This window comes from Chelonoidis abingdonii, chromosome 6 (assembly GCF_003597395.2).
Source record: "Chelonoidis abingdonii isolate Lonesome George chromosome 6, CheloAbing_2.0, whole genome shotgun sequence".
NCBI classification, from domain to species: domain Eukaryota; kingdom Metazoa; phylum Chordata; order Testudines; family Testudinidae; genus Chelonoidis; species Chelonoidis abingdonii.
The window spans coordinates 31,141,973-31,164,559 of record NC_133774.1 but is presented as its reverse complement, the minus strand read 5'-3'; the positions used below and the strand labels follow the sequence as shown (position 1 = coordinate 31,164,559).

General features: G+C 38.9%; 1 protein-coding gene across 1 annotated transcript in view; it reads right to left on the bottom strand.

Annotated features, from left to right (window-relative positions):
- Positions 1–19,433, bottom strand: part of CCDC152 (coiled-coil domain containing 152) — a 27,448-nt gene extending 8,015 nt beyond the window's left edge. Inside the window, exons 1-5 of the mRNA XM_032780815.2 lie at positions 19,347–19,433; positions 15,990–16,095; positions 8,185–8,253; positions 1,611–1,675; positions 1,081–1,183 (exon numbers count right to left, since the gene is read on the bottom strand). Of these exons, the coding sequence (XP_032636706.1) occupies positions 1,081–1,183; positions 1,611–1,675; positions 8,185–8,253; positions 15,990–16,095; positions 19,347–19,433 (430 nt within the window). The remainder of the gene's footprint in view (positions 1–1,080; positions 1,184–1,610; positions 1,676–8,184; positions 8,254–15,989; positions 16,096–19,346) is intronic.
- Between the last annotated feature and the right edge of the window lie 3,154 nt (positions 19,434–22,587).

Below are 22,587 nucleotides of genomic sequence, written 5' to 3'. Positions count from 1 at the left end.
AGCAAGATACAGTAGACATATGGTGACAGTAAAAAAAATAGCTGAAAGGGGTATGGCATCTGCCAGGGCAATCCAGGGAAAAAGGGCGCGAAATGATTGTCTGCCGTTGCTTTTACGGAGGACGGAATGAGTGACGACATTTACCCAGAATCACCAGCAACACTGTTTTTGCCCCATCAGGCATTGGGGTCTCAACTCAGAATTCCAATGGGCGGGGGAGACTGCAGGAACTATGGGATAGCTATGGGATAGCTACCCACAGTGCAATACTCCAGATATTGATGCTAGCCTCGGACCATGGATGCACACCACCGAATTAATGTGCTTAGTGTGGCTGCGTGCACTTGACTTTATACAATCTGTTTTATAAAACTAGTTTATGTAAAATCGGAATAATCCCGTAGTGTAGACGTACCCATGGTCTCCCTCCACTATCCTCCTACCCTATAACCTGAACAGTCAGGGCAGGGGGAGGCACTGTGCTAATTCCAGGCAGGCAACAACCCACCACCTTAAGTTTTTTTTTTTAAATTCTCTCTCTTGCAGTAAGTACTGGATTCCCCACCCTGCCCGTAGGGAGACAAAGCAAAGCAAAACTGAGGAGGTCCTCTCTGGAAAGTGGGGTTGGGGTTCGTCCCTTGTCCCCAGTTCAGTGCTTTGATTCTGCCCCCTATAGCTACAGATAGGTGATGATGACCCACACTAAGGAGCTGTGAACCTAGCCTTGAGAAAGGATAATAGTTACCATTGCTATATAGACAGAGAGTTCAATATTTTACAAGTAATACATTTCAAATTAAAAAAATAAATATAATCTGATGTGAAGTGGAACTCACCCTTACCCTTAATGTAGGCAGGAATATCTTTTCAGAGGGCCTTAGACTTCTTTAGAGTCTTTGCTGTTAAATTTTCTACAAAAAGGTCTCAAATAGGTATAAAATGTGCTACCTATAAGTTTCCTGAACAATATGAAACAGTGAAAAAGAGATACAGAACATATATAACCAGCTGGTGATTTTGATTTGGATATATCATATCTCAGCATCATTAAAACTTAAGAGTAGCATTCAGAAAACTTACATTTTCTTCTCATGTCACAATGAACCTTTGTTAATTCCAGCTTGCATTCTTCCTCTTTGTTTTTAATTTCTGTCACAAGTTTGTCAATTTGATTCTTATATTCCTGTGAATTTAAACATGTGAGTATTTGAATTTAAAGTGAAGTGCCTTTAAAGGAAAGCATATGTTGAAATACAATCTGGCTGGATTGAGCCAGAGTGCTCAGCACCTTAAAAGACCTACCCCTGGGTCTCCAAAACATCACCTCTTATCTGTACTGCTCTGACCTTTAAAAAGCTGCTTAGCTGCAAGATCACCTTCAGAAGAAGAGCAATGATAAGATAAATGAAAAGTATAATCCAGTTCAGCCACAGTTCTTTCAGGAATGATTCATAGATTCCAAAGACAAAAGGGACCATTGTGATCACCTAGTCTGACCTGCTGTATAACAGAAGCCATAGAATTTCCCCAAAGTTTAATACCATGTCCCTGAGAATACGAAGAACTGTAAACCATTGCTTGAGATGCTTCAATCAAAGGTCATATCTCACCTGTTCATGAGCCTTTAATTTCTCTTCCAAGAGACGGGTATTATTCTTCAGCCTTTCATTTTCATCTATACAAATAAAATATTGTAACAGATGGTATTGATGAGATTTCATTTTTTATAATAACAAAGTCAGAATAAGGAAATACTTTTGTATGTATTTTTATTATCCAATTGAACCTTAAAATAAAACTTCTTATTTAGAAGTAGATTCCATTACGACACCCTTTTATTACATCTTTGTGGTTTCTAATACATTTAAAAAAATTTAAATCACAATTATTGTTTATTTATAGTATTTGTCTCAGTCTTATTAATTTGGAAGCACTTTAGCCTTATAATAACTGATTTAGTTGATCAGAATTTTAGATCCTAAAATCTTTGGATCAGGAACAAAGTCTTTGCAGATGTTTGAACAGCACTTGGCACAATGTGACCTCAATACTAAGTGTGGCCTATGGGGTGCTGCTGTAATATATATTACATCACATAAAAATTAACTGTTAAAAGAACACTTTTAATGTTGCAAAGTTAAGTACTTGACATTTAGGAAATGACAGAATTAAGGTTGCCAATGTAACCTTAATTTTGCCCCCTTGTATATATTCATTTACAAACACTGATTACATGATCTCAAGCTATTTTTGTGTCATTTAGTGCACAGAATGGACTGTACTGAGTGAACTGAAGCAACTGTTCAATGTTTCTTTTTACCGTCATTATTCAATGTGTGGCCCCATTTCTTTATTTACTAAACTCCAACCAAATCCTGCACTGAATATAGAGTTTTTAACTTCCTCACAGTTTTCCATCTCAGAGCCTCACAAAAATTAATGAATTTATCATCGCAACACCCCTGTGAGTTAAAGAAGTATAATTATCCCAGTTTTACAGATGAGAAATTAATGTACAGAGAGTGCCCACTAACTTTGAGTGTCTTGAGGCATCCAGGACCTGATTTTTCAGAGGTGCTGAGCATCTGCAGTACCCTTGAGTTCAGCTGCAATCATGAGTATGGCTAAGATTCTGTCATAGATATTTTTAGTAAAAGTCACGGACAGGTCACAAGCAATAAATAAAAATTCACAGAAGCCTGTGACCTATCCATGACTTTTACTAAAAATATCCATGAGAAAATCAGGAGCTTCAGAGCCCCCATATCCATGGTGACAGCTGGGGAGCTCCAGGGCCTCCCCACCCATCGGGGCTCAGAGCTAGAGGGTCCCCCCGCCAGTGGCTTGGAGTGTGAGGTCCCCCTGCTGCTAGCAGCCCAGAGCTCCTGAGGAGCCCTGCTGCCCACAGCTTGGAGCTCTCAGGTCCCCGCTGCTGACTGCAGTAGCTGGAAACTGTGGGGTCCCCCCTGCCGCCTGTGGAGGCCAGGATATGAGATGGTCTTCTGGTGCCTGCGGCAGCTTGGACCTTTTGGGGGGCCCCGCTGCCAGGAGCGGCGCGAGGGTTTTTGGCACCCTAGTTTGGCGCTCTGTTCGTGGCTCCAGTGGACCTGCCGCAGGCATCCCTGCGGACAGTCCGCTGGTCCCACAGCTCCGGTGGACCTCCCACAGGCGTGCCTGTGGATGCTTTACCGGAGCCGTGATACCAGCGGACCGTCTGCAGGCACGCCTGCAGGAGGTCCACTGGAGCAGTCTGCCGCCCTCCCAAATCCTGGCTCCATAGGCGACTGCCTAGGTCGCCTAAATGGAAGCACTGGCCCTACCCACTGCCCATGGTGGCTGAGGGCTGCAGGGCATCCTACCACATGTGGTGGCTAGGAGGACCCCCACAGCTCCTGGCCACCGTAGGCAGCGGGGGGAATCTGCAGCTCCCAGCCACTGTAGGAATGAAGTCACGGTGGTCTCTGGAAGCGACGGATTCCGTGACTTCCACGACCTCCATGACAAAATTGTAGCCTTAATCACGAGTGCTCAGAATTTCTGAAAATCAGACTGTATGTGTCTCGGGTTGGGTATGCAGTAAATGAGGAACACACAATTAGTGGACACCTGTGGAAACAGAAAGGAAAAGACTTGAACTAGAAAAGAAAGTTGCAACCCACTTTTATGACAACACTGCTTCTGACACAGCACAAAATGAGTAATATAAAGAAATGGTTGAAGCTTTTCACCCTGAATATATTCCTCCTGACAGATGTGAACTCATGAGTCTGCTGCTGTATGCGGAAGTGAAAAACTAGAAAAAATAGTAAATGGAGAACTAAAAGAATCAACATTGACATTAATGCAGGAAGTTTGGTCAAACATGGGAAATGGCTTCAACCATCCATAAAGGGAAAAATGCATTCATATATAACATTATTGTTTCTACTACATCTAAAATAAAAACTGCAGAACATTGTCCAAATTGCAGAGGATGCCATCCAAGAATGCAAACAAAAGTACGACATGAAGTTCTTCGCCATTTGCTCAGACAACAAAAATAAAATTAAAATAATGAAGGAAACGCTCAGATGCACTCGTCCTAAACTTCTGAGGTATGAATGTTCAGCACAATATTTAAACCTTCTTGAGAAAGAAGTAACACCTAACACAATCCTAAAGCACATTGTGCAAGTTCAAGAATTCTGCAACTACCATCAACTTTGTGGTTGGTTGGTTGAAAAAGGAAGACTACTACTGAGTTTCCCAATAACTGTTGGTGGAACTCTCAGTAATATCGTGTCTCTATACTTGCATCCAACTACTGTAAGTCTGTTGACATTTTATCAAACAGAAAAGGTTTTTGATCAAAATACAGCACAAATTCTGCAGAACAAAGGATCCTACAAAGAAGGAATACATTTGCAAAAACAATTGGAGATTTTGGAGAAAGTTGACAGATTAGAGGCTAAGGCAGAGGTTCTCAAACTGGGAGTTGGGACCACTCAGGGGGTCATGGGGTTATTACATGGGGGGTCGTGAGTTTTCAGCCTCTACCCCAATCCCTGCGTTGTCTCCCGCGTTTATAATAGTGTTAAATATATAAAAAAGTGTTTTAAATTTATAAAGGGGGGGTCATACTCAGACGCTTGCTGTGTGAAAGGGGTCACCAGTACAAAAGTTTGAGAACCACTGGGCTAAGGATACTACTATCACAGTCTCTGTGGAAATCTGGCTTCATTTGATTAACAACAAAGAACGGGAACCACAGAAAAAAATTCAGAGAACTTGTATATGGTATCTTTCCATTTGAACAAATTTTTCCAAACTTAGTAGCATAGGTGCTGAAAGAGCAAATTATTTTGGTAAAAGTATAGTAATATTTAAGGGCAGACACAAAAGAATGATTGGCCTAACTACTTAGTTGTCTAGGGACTCAATTATTGTATACTTGTGTTTCACTTATAGAAATGCAATCTTCACATTTGGAATAGTATGTGTGCATTTTTGTGTCTGAGGGATTGCTTCTGGAGTGAATCATATAGTGTATGCGATTTATATTTCACTTCAGCAACCCTTCTCATTTTCCCCCCAGTATTTTCAGTTGCATTTTTTAGGCTGGGGAAAATCACAACTCAGATTGTCTATGCCCTGTATCATTGGATTTATGAACAAATCATTATTAAAAACCTAATTCAAGCAGAGGATTTTCATGGAGTTTCAACAGGCAAGAGAAATAACAAATTGATTCTTCATACAGATGATGCTTGTTATTTTCCTAGAAATTCTAGACCCTATAATCACCTATTAATCAATTCAGTGATATTCTAGGTCCACTTTATGAGTTCAAGCCTTATAATTGATATCCCCACTGGATTTAATAGTTCATTATGTTATTAAGCCGTATTTATTTCAGCAGTATTGAGTAAATCTTGTTGAATTAATCCCTTTTGATGGAATTAGTGAACACTTGCCAAGCTGGAAGGACTTCTAAACTTTATTTGGCAAAACAAACCTTATTAAAATGTCATGTCCTTCTAAGATGTTTCATTGCCTATAGATGTTAACACTTACTTTTATGGATAAAGATGTTACAGTGGGAACTGTATGACAGTAAATTAGAAAAACCTGTTTGATAGCTAATTAACATGTCTTTTGCTTGGGGCAATCAAATTCTAGAGCCTTAGAGAACATTTTACAAAATAGGATACTAGTCCTCAGTCTGCCTTTAATTTGACAGTAAATCTCCTAACTAAGGATAGTGTCTCTAAGAAAGAATTTAGTGATAGTCACGGAGGCCTTGAGATTACAGCCTTGTCAATGAATCCAGAATGATTCTTATTTAAGGCTGATTCTCATAGATACTATTGCCACTTTACACCAGTGTAAAGGGGCCTTAAAATGAGAGTGAATTATATACACACTCCTTTAAAGTCCTTTACACTGCTGGAGTGGGGTAAAGTAGTTTTTGAATAAATGAGAATCAGTCATTTAGAGTCCTGGCTCATTTGTTAAAAGGAAGGCCAAACCTACCTCTCAGACAGATGGTAAATGGAACAGCGAATCTTCAATAAGAGGAGCTGAATCACTTTCACTTCGGTAATGAAAGCCCTTTAAGCCACTAGTCCTAAGGCTGTTTCCCACACAAAATTCCCATTGATTTCAATAGGAATTATGGAGGAACAGGGCACAAGTCTGAGAGGTGCAGAGCATCTCCTTCAACATACTGAATGTTCATAGCTCCTATAGTGGCTAATGTGAATTGAGGTTGCTCAGTACCTGACAAGAGACATTCAGAGGCCCAGATCCTCAAAGGTATTTAAAGTCTAACTCCCATGGAAGTTAGATGGCACAGTGTCTTGTAGCATTTGATCCTTTGTTATTGGTTGATGTGTGTTGAGCAGACTCTTAACTTGTTGTGTATTTTAATCTATTTTGCATAGATTTCATTGACATAAAAAGCTGCATTATGAGTTATGTATTCAAAAATCCACAAATTTGTTTAATTTGGATCGTCATGATTCTTTAGAAGGTAGAGGTTGTTAGATCTGAATCATCTACTAATACATTCTCTAGCTTTTGGTTTCATACATGTAGAAATTTTTGTTGCTAAAAGTTGATAGTGGAAACAAATCGGAGTTATCAAACTGGAGACTGACACTACAAGGTCATTTGAAAATAGTGGAGTCTTTTTTTAAAAATCTGTCCGTAAAAATAGTACACAGAAAGAAACTAAGAAATTCAATACATACACACAATCATTTTTAAGACTATGCACATGTAGCAAAGTTTGTGACATTTATGTATGACTGGCAAAAATTCAAATTTGGACAATTTTCTCTCATTACATTCTATTCTTTAAGATTGACACTTTCCAGTAAATGAATTAGGCAGGATGACTTAGTCAAGATGACATAAGGAGAATTTCTAAAATGGGTGAAAGAAATCAACATTTCTGAAGGAACAGCAGAAGTACTCCCTTAGAGAATCTATTCACATGATATACATTCTACTAGTATTTTCCTGAGGGCTGTAATATTTTATCAGCATTATGAGAAACTGTGGGGGTAGTTGGAATGAGCAGGGCAGATTATATCAAGACTCCAGAGTTTTAAACTAAATATGGAGAGAGGGCATGAAGTAGACAAAAGGAGAAAAAATCATGGAGGAAGTGTCCGTAAGGCTGTCAATATCACTGAAAAATTAAAAACCGTATTGAACAATTCAAATGTGCTAACATAGAATAGATGGTTTATAAGCCTTTAGCAGATAATTAGAACTAAGCAAAGTTTAAACCTGTAAATACAAAATATTTGGCAAACTTACAGAATACAAGCTGAGCTGATTAGAACTGGATATCATACTTTTATTAATGTGAAACCAATAAGTGTAAGAGAGATGGCATTCATGCTAGGGAAAATTCATCTCCCAGCACAAGGCCTAAGTACTCTTAAATCCACAGGCTCGAGGAGCACTGAGCAAGCACATAGAGTTTGTGCTGGCCCTTCATACAGGGTGAATTTCATGAGTGACAATTCAGAAGAAGCAAAGATTTCACAGACATCAACATCTTTATTAGTATAAAAATCTGCTTCTGATTACGTGTATCAAAAAAAGATTAAACATTACAAATATATTTATCATTTTATTTCAGAATAATATCTAATAATAACAACTACCTAGATTAAGTATTTCTGGATGGTAGCTGCATTTTAAGAACATTATCAAACTAAGACCTAAGGCTTCCTTAACCCAGTAAAGCACTAATGCATGTGTAAGCATATGATTAAGTGCTTTGCTGGATTGCAGAGTACTTAATAAAGGTGACTCACACTGCCTCGGTTTCTTGCAAGATTTCTTGTGCTGCTAAGAAATAAAAAACAAAACAAAAATTCAGGATATAAATCCTAATTCAGGCAAAACTCCCATTGAAGATAAAGTATTTTTGTACATGTAGGACAGCAGGAAAAGTCCTTTATTGTATATCACACACTTAAGCTTAGGCACATATGAAATGATAGGCTATATCACGTTTGTTTCTTTTTAAATTTAATTTTGTTGTGTTTTCTGATTGGCCGTTAGAGATTGGTCTAACAAAAGGATTACACATGAATTTGGAATCTCCTTGTTTATGCAATAGATGCATATTTGTTCTAAAATATAATGCAATGTACTTTACAGGATTTTGTTTGTTTGTTTTTTTACCTCTCAGGTTACACTGATTTTCAATTGTTTGTCTTAGACCCTTTATCACATTCTGGAGAGTGGCATATTCTAAACAAACAAAAAGAAATATAAATATATTATTTTTCAGTGATTTCTTCATTATTTTCATTTTAGGATTCCACTCTAAGAACTGAAAACAACCATAAATATCTTATTTAACGAGTGGTCTTTTGTAACAGGTAGCAGGTACTTCAAGGAAAAACAATCTTACAACTATTTCAGTGTTCAGTTATAGGCTTTGCAAATGGACAAATCCATGTTATACTATTATAGGTAGTAGAGGCAATAACATTTATAGTTCAGGTTTCCCGACACTGTCCATTATAAGAACAAACCTGTTTACAGTCACTTAAAGCTTTGCCAAATGTTAAGTGTTTGAACAGAGCTAGTGTCGGACTCACTGTGATTTTTTTTTTTATTGAAACCTTCAGCAAAAATAGTTCAGCCATTTCAGAACAAAATTAGGGAATAATACATTGTTTTATTATATACATACGTTTCTGCCATGTTAAAAAATTCTTACAACTCTTTTGTTGAGAAGCTCTAGCACCTCCCTGCTTCAGCACAGAGACTTGTAATTTGGCCAGGAAGTGGGGATTATATCAGGGGTGTGCCGTTTGCCATTCCTGTGAAAATCTCCCTGAATTTGGCCAAGTTTTGAGCTTTTGAAAATCTTAATTTGCACATGTTAAGTAGAGACTTTTAGAGTTTGGTAGCTAAATTCTCTGAAGATTCTGTTTGCATGGGGCATAATCCAAACAGAGATGAACAGAAATTTCCTTGCAATATAAGAACATAAAGACAGCCATACTGGGTCAGACCAATGGTCCATCTAGTTCAGTATCCTGTCTTTTGACAGTGGCCAATGAGAGGTGCTTCAGAGGGAATGAACAGAACAGGTAACCATCAAGTGAGCCACCCCCTGTCAGCCATTCCCAGCTTCTGGCAAACAGACTAGGGACATTTCCCTGCCCATCCTGGCTAATAGCCATTGAGGGACCTATCCTCCATGAATTTATCTAGTTATTTTTTTAAACCTGTTATAGTCTTGGCCTTCACAACATCCTCTGACAAGAAGTTCCACAGGTTGACTGTGCGCTGTGTGAAGAAATACTTCCTTTTGTTTTCTTTAAACCTGCTGTGTATTAATTTCATTTGGTGATCCCTAGGTCTTGTGTTATGAGAAGGAATAAATAAAACTTCCTTATTTACTGTCTCCACACCAATCATAATTTTATAGACCTCTATCATAGCCCCTTAGCTGTCTCTTTTCCAAACTGAAAAGTCCCTGTCTTATTAATCTCTCCTCATATGAAAGCTGTTCCATGCCACTAATCATTTTTGTGCCCTTTTCTGTACCTTTACCAATTCCAGTATATCTTTTTTGAAATGAGCAACCAGATCTGCATGCAGTATTCAAGATGTGGGCATACCATGGATTTATCTATAGGGAATATCATATTTTGCCTTATTATCTATCCCTTTCCTAATTCCCAACATTTGGTTAGTTTTTTTGACTGCTGCTGCATATTGAGTGAATGTTTTCAGAGAACCATCCACAGTGCCAGGGGCTTCTTGGGGCATTAAGCTCACAGGAACTGAAAGCAGGAAGGCTCTCTGTCCCATGCTCTCACTCCTGGAGTCTAGGCAGCAAGGAGGAGGAGGACTGGAATGCAGAGGAGGAGGTAAACTGGGGCAAAAGTGCCATGGTGGAGACTTAGGTGGTGGTAGTTTAGTTAGAAGGGGAAGTGGGATGAGGAACCAGGGAGGGACTGAAACTGCGAGCCAAGAGGCAGCAATTGGGAGAAGAATGGGAGCCTAAACCAGGGGAATGGGACACAGATTCAAGGGGCTGGTGGGGGGAGAATGAGACTTAGATGAGAAGCCAAAGTGGGGTGGAGGTGGAGGACAAAGCCTGGGACAAAAACATAATAGAAGGCCAAGGGCAAAGAGCCTATAACTCCTAAAGCATACTCTAGAACAAAGAGCCTATAACTCCTAAAGCATACTGTAGAACAAAACAACGATTCTTAAATCTCAACATTGTTCTACTGTCAATAAATACCCATGAAACCCACTGGCAAACGTGTGTCTCATCAAACCAGTGCCTGGCCCATATAAACAATGACAACCTACTACTACCAGTTACTCTTTTAAATGAAGCAGCAGAGAATTATTTAGATCTAAAGGTTCCAAGCCTGCTGATGGGCCAAGTGGGTGTAAATATGGTGTTAACATGATAGAATTTCTGGTTTTAGGTTTTTTTTTTTTAAACCTAGGAAGTTACATACAAAAACTGCATTAAAAGAGTGTTAAGGTTGTGAAGTTAAGTACCCAACAGCAAGGCAATGACAAAATTAAGGTAGCCCTTAAAATCTTAATTTGGCTCCCTTGTGCATATGCATTATGATACAGTCTTTAATTATATTTTTTTAAAGTGGCCCCTTCATTCAGTGCCCAGGATGGATGGTGCTCAATGAAGGAACAGCTATTCAATATTTCATTTCCTCATCATTCAGCTTCTGCGTCATTCAAGCTTTGTTATAAATATAGAATTAACAACTTTTTCAGGGGCTGTTCTATGGCACTCATTACTGTAGCATCTGAGTGTTTTACAAACATTACTTAATTGATATTCACAATTCCCCTGTGAGGTAAGATGTTATTATTCCCATTTTGCAGATGGGGAACTGAGGCACAAAGATATTAATGTCAAAAGTGTCCAGAAATGTTGGGTGCCCAATTTTTGAGATCCTTTGTCCTAATTTTTCAGATACCTGAATAGTTTATAGCACTTTATATGTCTAGGGCATCGTTCAATTGTAGGCTTCAATTTATAGATTTCTTTTGCAGTTGCAAGCATTGGGCAATTCTGCAAATCAGACTCCAGGTGTCTCAAGTTGGGCACACATAAAATGAGAAACAGTTGTGGCCATTGTGAAAACTTTGTATTAAGTGACATTCTCAGTGACATACAAACTCTGTGGCAGAGGCAGGGATAGAATCAAATTCTCTAGGATGGCATTCAGCTGTGTAAACAAGATTATCTTTCCTCTTCCTGCAGTCCCCAGCCTCATTCACTACATACCATCGAATTCAGCAGCAAACAAGGCAGACAACAGGTTTCTTTACTACACATCCTTGCTTAATTTCCAGACCACTGAATAAGGCAGAGGTCCTATGGAAGAAATAATATGTGACGATGTAATTAAAGATTGCATCATGATGCATATGCACAAGGAAGTCAAGTTAAGGTTGCACTGGTTCTACTCTGCGCTGATAAGGCCTCAGCTAGAATATTGTGTCCAGTTCTGGGCACCACATTTCAGCAAAGACGTGGACAAACTGGAGAAAGTCCAGAGAAGAGCAACAAAAATGATTAAAGGTCTAGAAAATATGACCTATAAGGAAAGATTGAAAAAATTGGGTTTGTTTAATCTGGAGAAGAGAATACTGGCTGGGAGATGGGACAGATAGACATCATAACAGCTTTCAAGTATATAAAAGGTTATTACAAGGAGGAGGATGAAAAATTGTCATTAACCTCTGAGTATAGGACAAGAAACAATGGGTTTAAATTGCAAAGGGCTAGGTTGGACATTAGGAAAAACTTCCTAACTGTCAGGGTGGTTAAGCACTGGAACAAATTTCCTAGGAAGGCTGAGGAATCTCCATCACTAGAGATTTTTAAGTGCAGGTTAGACAAACACATGTCAGGAATGGTCTAGTTATTATTTAGACCTGCCTTGAGTGCAGGGGACTAGACTAGATGACCTATTGAGATCTCTTTCAGTCCTAGACTTCTATGATGCTATTATTCTAATTCTTTCATTTCCCAACTTTTGAGTGTTTGACTCTGCAACCTTAACATTAATTTAATATAGTTTTTTAATGTAATATACAATGACACAGGTGGGATTATTGATTCTGAAGACTACAGGATGAGAGGAACCAGCACCTTGATAATTTATATAGTTTTTGTGTGTTCCAAGTCTCACATTTTACTGGAAATACCAACAGATGAAGGCTAAGTGCATCTTCATATTTCATCAAATTTATTTTACCTAAATTTTAAATGGAGACATTGTTTCTGATATTCTTGCTTTTCTTCTTATGAATTGAATTTAAGTTTGGAGATTAAGTAGAAGGTAAAGGAGGATTAATTTAGACATAGCTCCTAAATAGACATAAGGGTTTTTTTGTTTTTTTTATTGTCCAATCTCTCTTTTCCTTCATCCTTCTCTTCACACTGCTTGGCTGCCAGTAGGGGGAGCATAGAGAGCACAGGAAAGACAGCCAACCTCCTTGCTCTCTTTTCGGATATCAGATATTAACATGTGTTTTATAATGTGGACAAAAGTTGGAGAAATTCAAAGAGTATGCAGCTTTGTACTTTGTTCCAGTCTTCCATCTGTCACAAATCTTTCTGTGGAGGGCACCCCCTTTTGGCTACATGGGGAGTGCACACACAAGAGTCAATTACTCCACCCCTGCCCCAACAGGTGCTGCAGGGCATTTTTTTAGCGGGTCAGCACTCACCGTCTGACTGGAGCCTTGAGATTGCCTCATCCCTTCTCTATGTCCTGAGTAATGCCACCAAAGAGCCCATAGCCAGCAAAAGGAGTTAAACAAAAGAATAGTAAAGCAGCTCCCTCCAGCATATGGACCCCACTTACTTCAGAGGGACCCTTGAAGTATCAGTGTCCACTTTAGAGTTCACTAGGCTCCAGTTCTTTTCTCCTTCAACTGAGGATTATTGCACCCTCCTTCTCTGAGGGGAGGGGCTCTGGAGTCTGTCAGTCCCCTCTCATGCACTGGAAAAGCTCAACAGTCTGTTCCCATCCCAGGGTTCCCCATCTGAGCAGAATTACTTCTTTTTAATTCCTCCTCCAGTCCTGGCACCCTTTGCAGGTGTGACAGGGTGGGGCTACTCCAGCCCAAAGCAGTTCCTTCTCCCCTTCCATGCTAGTGTAGGATGGATATACCCCATCACAGCATCTTAAATAAAAACCACTATGAAAATACAATTTTGTATTTGTTTGGGAAACAGGTCATTTCTCAGTGATAAATAATTTCAGAAACTAGAACATATTTATAAGCAAAAAACTATTCTGTTTTTTCAAACTTTTTCAATATAAATGTGAACACAAGATGGCTCTCCTGTAATATGTTAAAATATAAAACCCTCATTAGATATTATGTGCATGCCTCTGTTTAGAAACTACACACAGAAAACTACATTAAAAGAATATTAAGGTTGCAAAGTCAAGCACTCAGAAGTTAAGAAATGCTAGAATAAAGGTTGCCTGTGTCTGAGGCCATCCTTTCTTTTTCTGCAATCCTCTGTGTCATTCACAGTATATCTTTCTAACATCTACAACAAATAAGGCAGCAGTCCAACAGACCAAAGCCTCATTCATAGTACAATCCTGATACAACCCCAGAGCATCACCCATCCTCTGCACTGAATGAAGTAGGGGTTATGTGGAAACAAATAGTATGTGATCATGAAATCAAAGACTGTAACATAATGCACGTACACAAGGAACTGTATTAAGCTCTCACTTCCTCTCCCCCTCTTCCCTTAGGCTCCTTCACCCAATCTGTTCACTCCATTACTCCTCTGCATTTCCAGCCCCTACATTTCAGTAGTCTACTTCATCCTTCTCTTCACACTGCTTGGCTGCCAGTAGGGGGAGCATAGAGAGCACAGGAAAGACAGCCAACCTCCTTGCTCTCATTTCTTGTGCCCATTGCCATAGCATCCTCAGAAGCCAGAAGCAGCAATTGCAGAAAAAATCCTGTTCAGTGCCTACAGCACCAGGCTGGAATATGTTCTATACAGAAGGACTTTTCAGAAAAATTACCTGTCAAATCTCAAAGTCTCTGCTGAGATTTGTCTCTACTGTGAACTGAGATTTTCAGAGACTCATAATTTGGTCAAATTTTGGAGAATTTTCAAACAGACAACAAAAGGCACATCTCTGATGCTAAAGGACACCACTACCACCAAATTTGAAGCGCCTGCTCCAAAGCCTCTCACCAAAAAAGGTTATAACATTTTTTTAATGTGTCTAAAATTATGTTTTCCCCTCACCTTATTTTGAGAAGGACCACAACCATTTTTGTTGAAAATTTCTAAAAGAATTCAACCCAAGGCAGACACACTGCATGGAAAATTTCAACACATACAGTTAGTTTGGCAGAGAAACTAAAAACAGGATCTCATAATTAGTGTGGCGCTCTCAGCTTCATCTATAATTTATAGAACACAATTGCCTTCTTTATTCAGAAATCATGTAATTCTTCTTTACTTACTTCCAATCCCAGCCCCTTAAATTGTGTCTTATTTGGATGTCCTGCAGACTTATTTTCAGAAATAATGTTTATTCATGCTAAAAAAGATAGATTACATACTGCATCTCAATGCTTTATGATTAGGACTCAAAGAAAACCTACTTTCTTCAAATATGACCCATAGAGGGAGAGCATATGCATCTTTAATCCTGCCTCTATTTTCAATGACTGGTTCTGCCATACATTCGCTCTCCATTCAGAATGATGGAAACTTGTTGCCCATATAACATCCTTTAGGTTCAAGATAGAGCCCTGCACAGGACTAGTGTAGTGTAGATCCCTGCAGAAGGACTGGGATTCCATGGGTCCAGCAGAACCCACTGCCATAATAGCAGGAGCAGGTGGAAGTAGGATTTTAAAAAGTCCAGTGCAGGGCTCTAGTCCAAGCACAATTTGGAAACCTTTGCTGCATACATCTGGTGAACATTTTTATTAGATTTTAATAATATGTTTCCAACACCTCTGGATGGCTCTTGTCTTGCTTTCACTTTGGATCCTCGGTGATTTTCACAAATGAGGCTACCCATTCAGTATACCCAGTAGGCAAGATGGGGGAGAGAAACTAGCTGCAGACTGAATCAATGCTTGCTGCTCCATCCCTGTTTGAGTGTGAGCCATTTGTGATTAAGAACCCCCAATCTCAAGAATTATGCCTTAATATGACCATGTCTGTAAGACATATCCTGCCAAATTTCCCATATGGTTATACCTGGGTGATTGACAATTAACTATGGGCCCACTGGGAGTTTTGCCTACATAAAAAAAAGCAAGATTGTGCTCAATGTTTGCTGCTTCACTGGTTGTCATCTGTTGTCTATACCCTGATATCTTCCCCTTCTCCACTCTCACATCACCAAATGTCTCTGAAAATCTCCTCTTGAACATCCACCTTCTCAAACTTTTCCGGCCCTGAAATTATCTTTCTTCCAGATCCTTCCCCTTTGCCTCTTTCTCTGTTGCTATTGGCAACTCCATCATCCCTCCAGTCTCCCAGGCTTGAAAGCTTGGAGTAATCTTCAAGCCTTCTTTTTACTTCTTCCCCTGTATCCACCCTTTTGCCAAATTCTGTCACGGCTTCTTTAACATTACCAAAATCTGACCTTTCCTGACTATCTGTACTGCTAAAACTCTTGTCCATGCCGTGGCTATTTCTCATGATTACTGTAATCATCTCCCTTTGGCCTTCTACCTTTCACATTGAGTCTGCTATGAGTTAAACAACATTCTCGTCTACTATACATTTCAATAGGACATCTGACTGGATTGGCTCCAAAGTCTTATAGAAAATTGCTTTATTAATAGGATAGCTTATGTTCCTTACTAAGTTATTATTTTACATTTTATGATGGAAAATAGTGGAATTTTTTTTGAATCGTCAAATACAAGAATTGAATCAACTGTTTTTTAAGCATTAAAATGACACTTACCCTCTTTTATTGACTCTTCCTTCGATTGGCTTAATGTTAATAACCTATTACATTTTTCCAGCTGAAGATCCAGAAGGCTATTCTTTCCATTAATTTCTAATATTTTCTTTAAAAATATTGAAATATATGTAGGTTAATGCTAAATTAAATCCTTTTGTTCTAAATTTTCTATCTAAATCCCAGGTTTTTCAAGTGAATGTTACAAAAACAAAAAAACAAAACAACCTAAAAACAAACCAAACAAAACCCCCACAACATTGAGCTGAGGTTTACCGAATAGTTCAGTGCTCTCTCTCAGGTCTATTATTCTGAAATTATGATTTAGCTCAGGGGTTGGCAACCTTTCAGAAGTGCTGTGCCGAGTCTTCATTTATTCACTCTAATTTAAGGTTTCGTGTGCCAGTAATACATTTTAACATTTTTAGACGGTTTCTTTCTATAAGTCTATAATATATAACTAAACTATTGTTGTATGTAAAGTAAATAATGTTTTAAAAATGTTTAAGAAGCTTCATTTAAAATTAAATTAAAATGCAGAGCCCTCTGGACCAGTGGCCAGGACCCAGGCAGTGTGAGTGCCACTGAAAATCAGCTCACATGCCGCCTTTGGCATGCATGCTATAGGTTGCCTACTCCTGATTTAGCTGTAAAGAAATGAATGAAGTTAGGTGTTAGAAGCTTGCATTGTAGATAATTAAAGGTTTAGGCTCCACTCTGATAATGGTTACTATAGTAATGGTCTTTCAGAGTGTTGCTTCTCCATTTTCAAGCTCAGGGATGTTCCCTTCCAAGCTGCAGAGCTGTGGGAATCTTTGGAAAGCAGTACCCGTTTGAGCTCCTTGAGCTACTTCTTGCAGAACTAAATATTCAAGCCAAAATTTTTGCTCTATACTTAGAAAACATCTTGTCCAACACCCTTGGTAGTACTGATGGGGGTTGGATGATAATGGGGCAAATTATCAATCACCTTGACTTTGCAGGTGATATCATAGTGATAATGCCTCTGGAGGAATACAGTCAAAAAGTTGCAACTAACTTGTACACAGCAGGAGGAGAATGGGGATTAAAAAAGAATGACAAAAGACCAAACTAATGGTAACATCAAAAAATCAAGAAATAGGCTAAACTAGTCATGACTGGTGTAGATATCAACCAAGTAGACAGCTTTCGCTATTGAGCTCCATCATAATATATGATAGCCATTATGATGATGACATCAACAAGCGCAAAGCTAATGCCAGCAGAATGTTTGTGTGCCTGAATAAAAACATTTGTCCATGACAGCTAAAACCAGACTATATACACCCTTTTTGCCCACATTACTTTACAATTAGGAAACATGGGTACAGACGAAATGTGTGAAGTAAAAGCTGCACACATTTAAAATGACAGACCTGTGCCATACCTGTCTACTTAACCTTGTCATGCCTAAATGATGACATCTGTAGAAGACTCAAAGTGCAGTAGTTACTACAATCATCAGAAGGTGCCAACTACAATGATTGGAGATATTGCTAGAAAAACCTCATACTGACACCCTACAGTTATTCTCTATGGAAGAGTGCATGGTGAGAAAGGCCATGGATGTCTGAGGAGAGGGTGGTATATATAAAACCATCCAGGCAACCCCCTCAATAGACTAAAATAGTAACTCCAAACTGATGTGGATGGAATATGCTCATAATATTGGCCCTATCCAACCTTGGTGTTGGAAAAGAGGAGATGAAGGTGATGATAATGACTATCGTTATAAAAGGGCTGTGTAGCTCAATTGCCTCAATTTCTTCCACTAAACTCCAAAACATTATGTGTCAGATCCAGCTCCATTGAACTAAATGGGAATCTCTCTTAATTTCAGTGGAGTTGATGAAGGCCCTATATGAATAGAATTCTGAGGAAGGGGGAAGATGGGCAGGTAGTGTGACTATGCAGAGAAAATGTTGTTTCTCTTGAAGTGGCCTCTGCATATTCCCATTGTGGGAATCTAGTGAGCAGTACAATCCCTTAGGAATTTGAGCTGAGTAGTTCTAATTAAATAAAAATTGCAGTAATATCTCTGAAAGTGTGCAATCTTTGAGAAAGTGATACATCCTTAAAATGAACTGCTTGATGCTTAGGAGATCAAACTTAAGAGAGGTCCTCAGTGTTGCAGCAATTTCCTTGAACAATTCCTGCATGCAAGAAGTATCTGCATGACTTGTTCAAATGGAAAAAGCTCTTTGGTACTGAAGAAGTCTAGCACCAACACACCAGTAAGTGCTTACTTAATATCAGCAGCTGATGCTGGTGAGGGCTGCTCTGTCATATTTTCTAGAAGCCAAATTGGCCTCTGCCCTGATAAAGTTTTGGTACCAGAAGGGCTGCTTCTCTGAGATGTTCCCTGTGCCAATGAGATCTTGATGCTCACTGGTGAATAAAGCACCATGAACCAGACTTTTAAAGGTATTTTGGCACCTGAAGATGCAGATAGGCTACTAGTGGGATTTTCAAATATCTTTAGAAATCTGGCCCTACACCTGTAGACCTGATGTACCTGGCTCTGAAGTCTTTGGTGCCAGAGCTATCCCTGACTTGCTGGGCTTTAAAGCTGAAAACAGCCCATTCTATCGCTATGCAGGGCAGATGTCTGATCCACTGTCAGACCCAGGATTATGTTTGTAAGGCCTTCCTTTATAAGCAAGGCACAGAGGTCCAGATCCTCAAAGGTATTTAGGCTCCTAACTTCCACTGAATTCAAGTCTAAATTCCCTCATGTATCTGGGCCAAAGCCTCTTCTGACAGCCTGTGTGGGCTGGAGGTATGAAGGCACAACACACTGTGTTGGAATCTGCAGATATTTGTCTGCTTCTTGAAACACAGAAGAGCATACTGTAAAGTGCTTAAATTGATCTTTATCTGAATCTTTGGAAGTCTCATAATCCATGACAAAAAGAGCCAATGATCCTGGCCTAGACAAAAATTAAGTGCACGATGGCACAAACAAACTAATATTTGCCAGCTAACTACAACAGAAATTAGCAATAAAAATTAGAGGAGTTTTTGATAAGCACCCCTCCCAAAATTCCTGTGAGTACCAAGAAGGTGCTTAGCCCAGGAATGCTGGCTACTAAGGTAACTAGGGTAGGACAGCCTTTTTACAGTGTTGGCTCCAAATATTCAGTGATGGGAGAGGATATTGTGTGGCACAAATAGACACTGCTTTGCAGCAGATTTTCAAGTTCGGTGGCACTAGAGGGCACATCCCACAAGTATGACAACTGCAGATGCCACATAAAAGAAATTTCACTAAAAAAAAGTGTTTAAAAAGATGTCACAAAGTGTTAACAAAAAGTCATTTCAGTTTAATTTTTTACCTACCTTTTCCATCTGTGAGAAGTCATCTAAAAGTTTATCAAGATTTGCCACACTGATTTTCTTCATATTTGCTTCACTGGTATGATTCATTTGTTTCTAGAAAATATCAAACAGTATTTATTGTATTTAAAATTAACATTGTTTTAAGAATTTATACTACTTAAGATAAATTCTTCCCTCATTCAGGGGTGCTGGAACAATTTTTATAGTGGGGGTGCTGAGAACCATTGAACCAAACTGTAAACCCTGTATATGATGGAAACACCTTCAAGCCATGGGGTGCTGCAGCATCCCTCACACCCCAAGTTCCAGCACCGATGCCCTCATTCATTTCATTGTGTCAAAGGGATTGCATGGGTGTGAATTTGAGCAAAATATGTCTTATTTTCAAATCAAATTAGTCTTGCAAATTAAAGTGAATTTCTATCCAACATAGAAATAGGTGAAATATTATATATAAAATCAGCTATCTTTATTCATATGCCAGGAAGTGTTGCAGACATTTTTCTAGATGTGCTATTTCCTATGCAACTATGAGAACCATTTTTAAAAAATCATTCTCACTAGTATCCAAAGAAGAGCTCAGTGTAAGCTCAAAAACTTGACTCTCACATCAACAGAAGTTAGTCCAATAAAAGATATTACCTTACCCACCTTGTCTCTCTAATACCTTTAGAGACATTTCTAGGAATGATGTTTAGATGTCAGAAAGCAGAGGTAATGTTATGAAATAGAATGGTGGGCAATCTCATAAGAATTTGAATTTTCTGCTGACCTTCAAATCTAAAGCTACAACCATATCATCAACATACCATGCCAAATAAATATTAGTGCTTTACACGTACAAAGAACTTTACAAACATTAAAAGACAATTAATCCACAGTTCCCTGTGAAATAGATTGTCCCCATTTTATAGCTAGGGACATTGAATCAGAAAGGCTAAGTGACCTATCCAGACTACACAGTACACTAATGGTTAAGACAGTTATGAGTTACTCCTTTACACCATGCTGCACCAATACTAGAACCAGTGGATCAAATGTTGTATTGCTTTATAACCTATACAACTCTACTGATAACAGTGGGACTTTACAGAGTGTAAATTAATATAGAATTTGGCCCACTTATTTTATGTTTATAACGTACATGCTGCCAGACTTAACTACTCAGGTTTACAATCCTGCATAAATTCACTTTTATGTGTTCTTTTAAACCATGATTTGAGCGCAGGCCAGGGAGCCTTGTATTATAGCATATATTAACAGTTTTATGTCTCACGGTAAGGTGCGATTTTCAAAAGCACTCTGTGCTGGCCTAACTCTTTCCCACTGAAGTGAACAGTAAAACTTCCATTGACTTAAGTGGAAACAAAGGTCAGTGTTGAACACTTTTGAAATTTCACTCTAAGAACCTTAAACATAAATTTACAAGAAAATCTCACTTGTAATAAATATTTATAAAGATAGTCTATATGCATTAACCTGAAGACCACAAAGACCTGAACAAATTATGAATTAGGACAGAGCTTTAACTTCAACTTTTAATTTCATGATGGTTTGTATCACAACTTTTCACTTTTTCATTTTCAATTTTTTACAAACGTAAGTGGCAACATGATAGAAAAAAGATTGAGTTGGAATGTACAGTATAAAAAAATGAATGGATTCCTAGATAAAACCATTTAAGAAAAATTACACAGAAATGTGCATTTAAGTGACAGTTTTGATTGCAGACATTTATGGCATCAAGCCAGCAGATATTCTTTAATGTAATGGTTAGAAGCCTGTTATATAATTGGCTTCATTAGGAAAACAATAATGAGAAAACATTAGTGCTCTGTGATAAGTACTATACAGTGAAACCCAATAACAATGCCCCGTGATAATGTGAATTCAGATATAATGCAATCGCTCCACCATCCCAAGCAAAAAACAAAAAAAAAAAAAAAATGTGCCTTCCCCACTGCCTCTTCCCCTTTTGGGGAGAAGAGCCGTTCTCCTCCCATGCAGTTCCTCGCTCTTCCTCTGCCCCTTGCAAGTCTTCCCTGCTCTTCCCAAGCGTTTCCCTCTCTTGCTGCATGGCTGAGAGCCCCCACTGCTGGAGCAGGCTGACAGCTGGGAGGGATGCTACAAAAACAGCGGCACAAACTCTGCTCTGAATATCAGCAACTCCTTAGTGTCAAATGCTGCAATTGAGTGGAGGGAAGTCGGCTGAGCGCCTTTGTACAGATCTCTGGAGAGCCGCTCGAGCCCGTCTGCCAGGTCCCAAAACTCTGGTTTTCAAAGTTCAAACCCAGCCATTCTCAGTCTGGTTCTGGCTCATTTAATAGGCTGATTAGCTTGTGCTGTCACTGATTATTGCTACACCCTTTCAGTTACCATTATGGGCAGTTTGCACATACAAGTTGTTTTCTGCCCAGGAGAAATTGACCAGCTTGAAATGGTAAGTTTTCGTAACCCCGCTGTAAGGAATTTTTTGGACTCCAATTATCGCGTCATAGCAAGGTTTCACCGTATTTTTTTTATTCACTCTTTGTTTTCCCAGATTACTTAAACAGCTAATTAACTTTAAAAATATTTTTCAGGAAGATATGTACAAAATGAGACTAGCATTACAGAATAAACTTTTCTTCCTAATAAGTAACTACCTGTATAGAATCATAGAAATGGAGGGCTGTAAAGGACCTTGAGAATTTAAAAAGCCCAGCCTCGTGTGCTGAAAGAGGACCAAGTAAACCTGTGCCATCCCTGAAATGTATTTGTCTAGCCCAGTGGTTCCCAAACTTTAACAACCCATGAACCCCTTTCACTAAATTGTGAAATCTTGAGAACCCCCTCCTAAAAATGAATATTTCCAGGGATTTAAGTTTAAATTTTCCCAGTGTGATGGATGCACTTGCTTTGCTCTGCGTAGCTCTTGGAAGTCCGGAGCCACTGGAGAAAGATAAAGTCTCAGGTTTGGCTCGGCATCAAGTCAGTTTCTGTATTTGGTTTTCAGATGTGCATATGAGGAAAACACTTTCTCGCACAGGTATGTTGTTGAAAATGGTAACAAAAGCATAGTAGCTTTTTCTGCCAGAAAGGGGTACTTGTTTCTTAAACTCAGCCAAAAGTTGATCAGTGACAGATTTGTGAAACTCCTTTCAGAACGTAATCACAGGAGATTTCAATCAATTTCTCTTTTTCCTCAGTGTCCAATATCTGTGTTGAAAAAGTGGTATCATCAAAAGGGTTGCAAATCCAG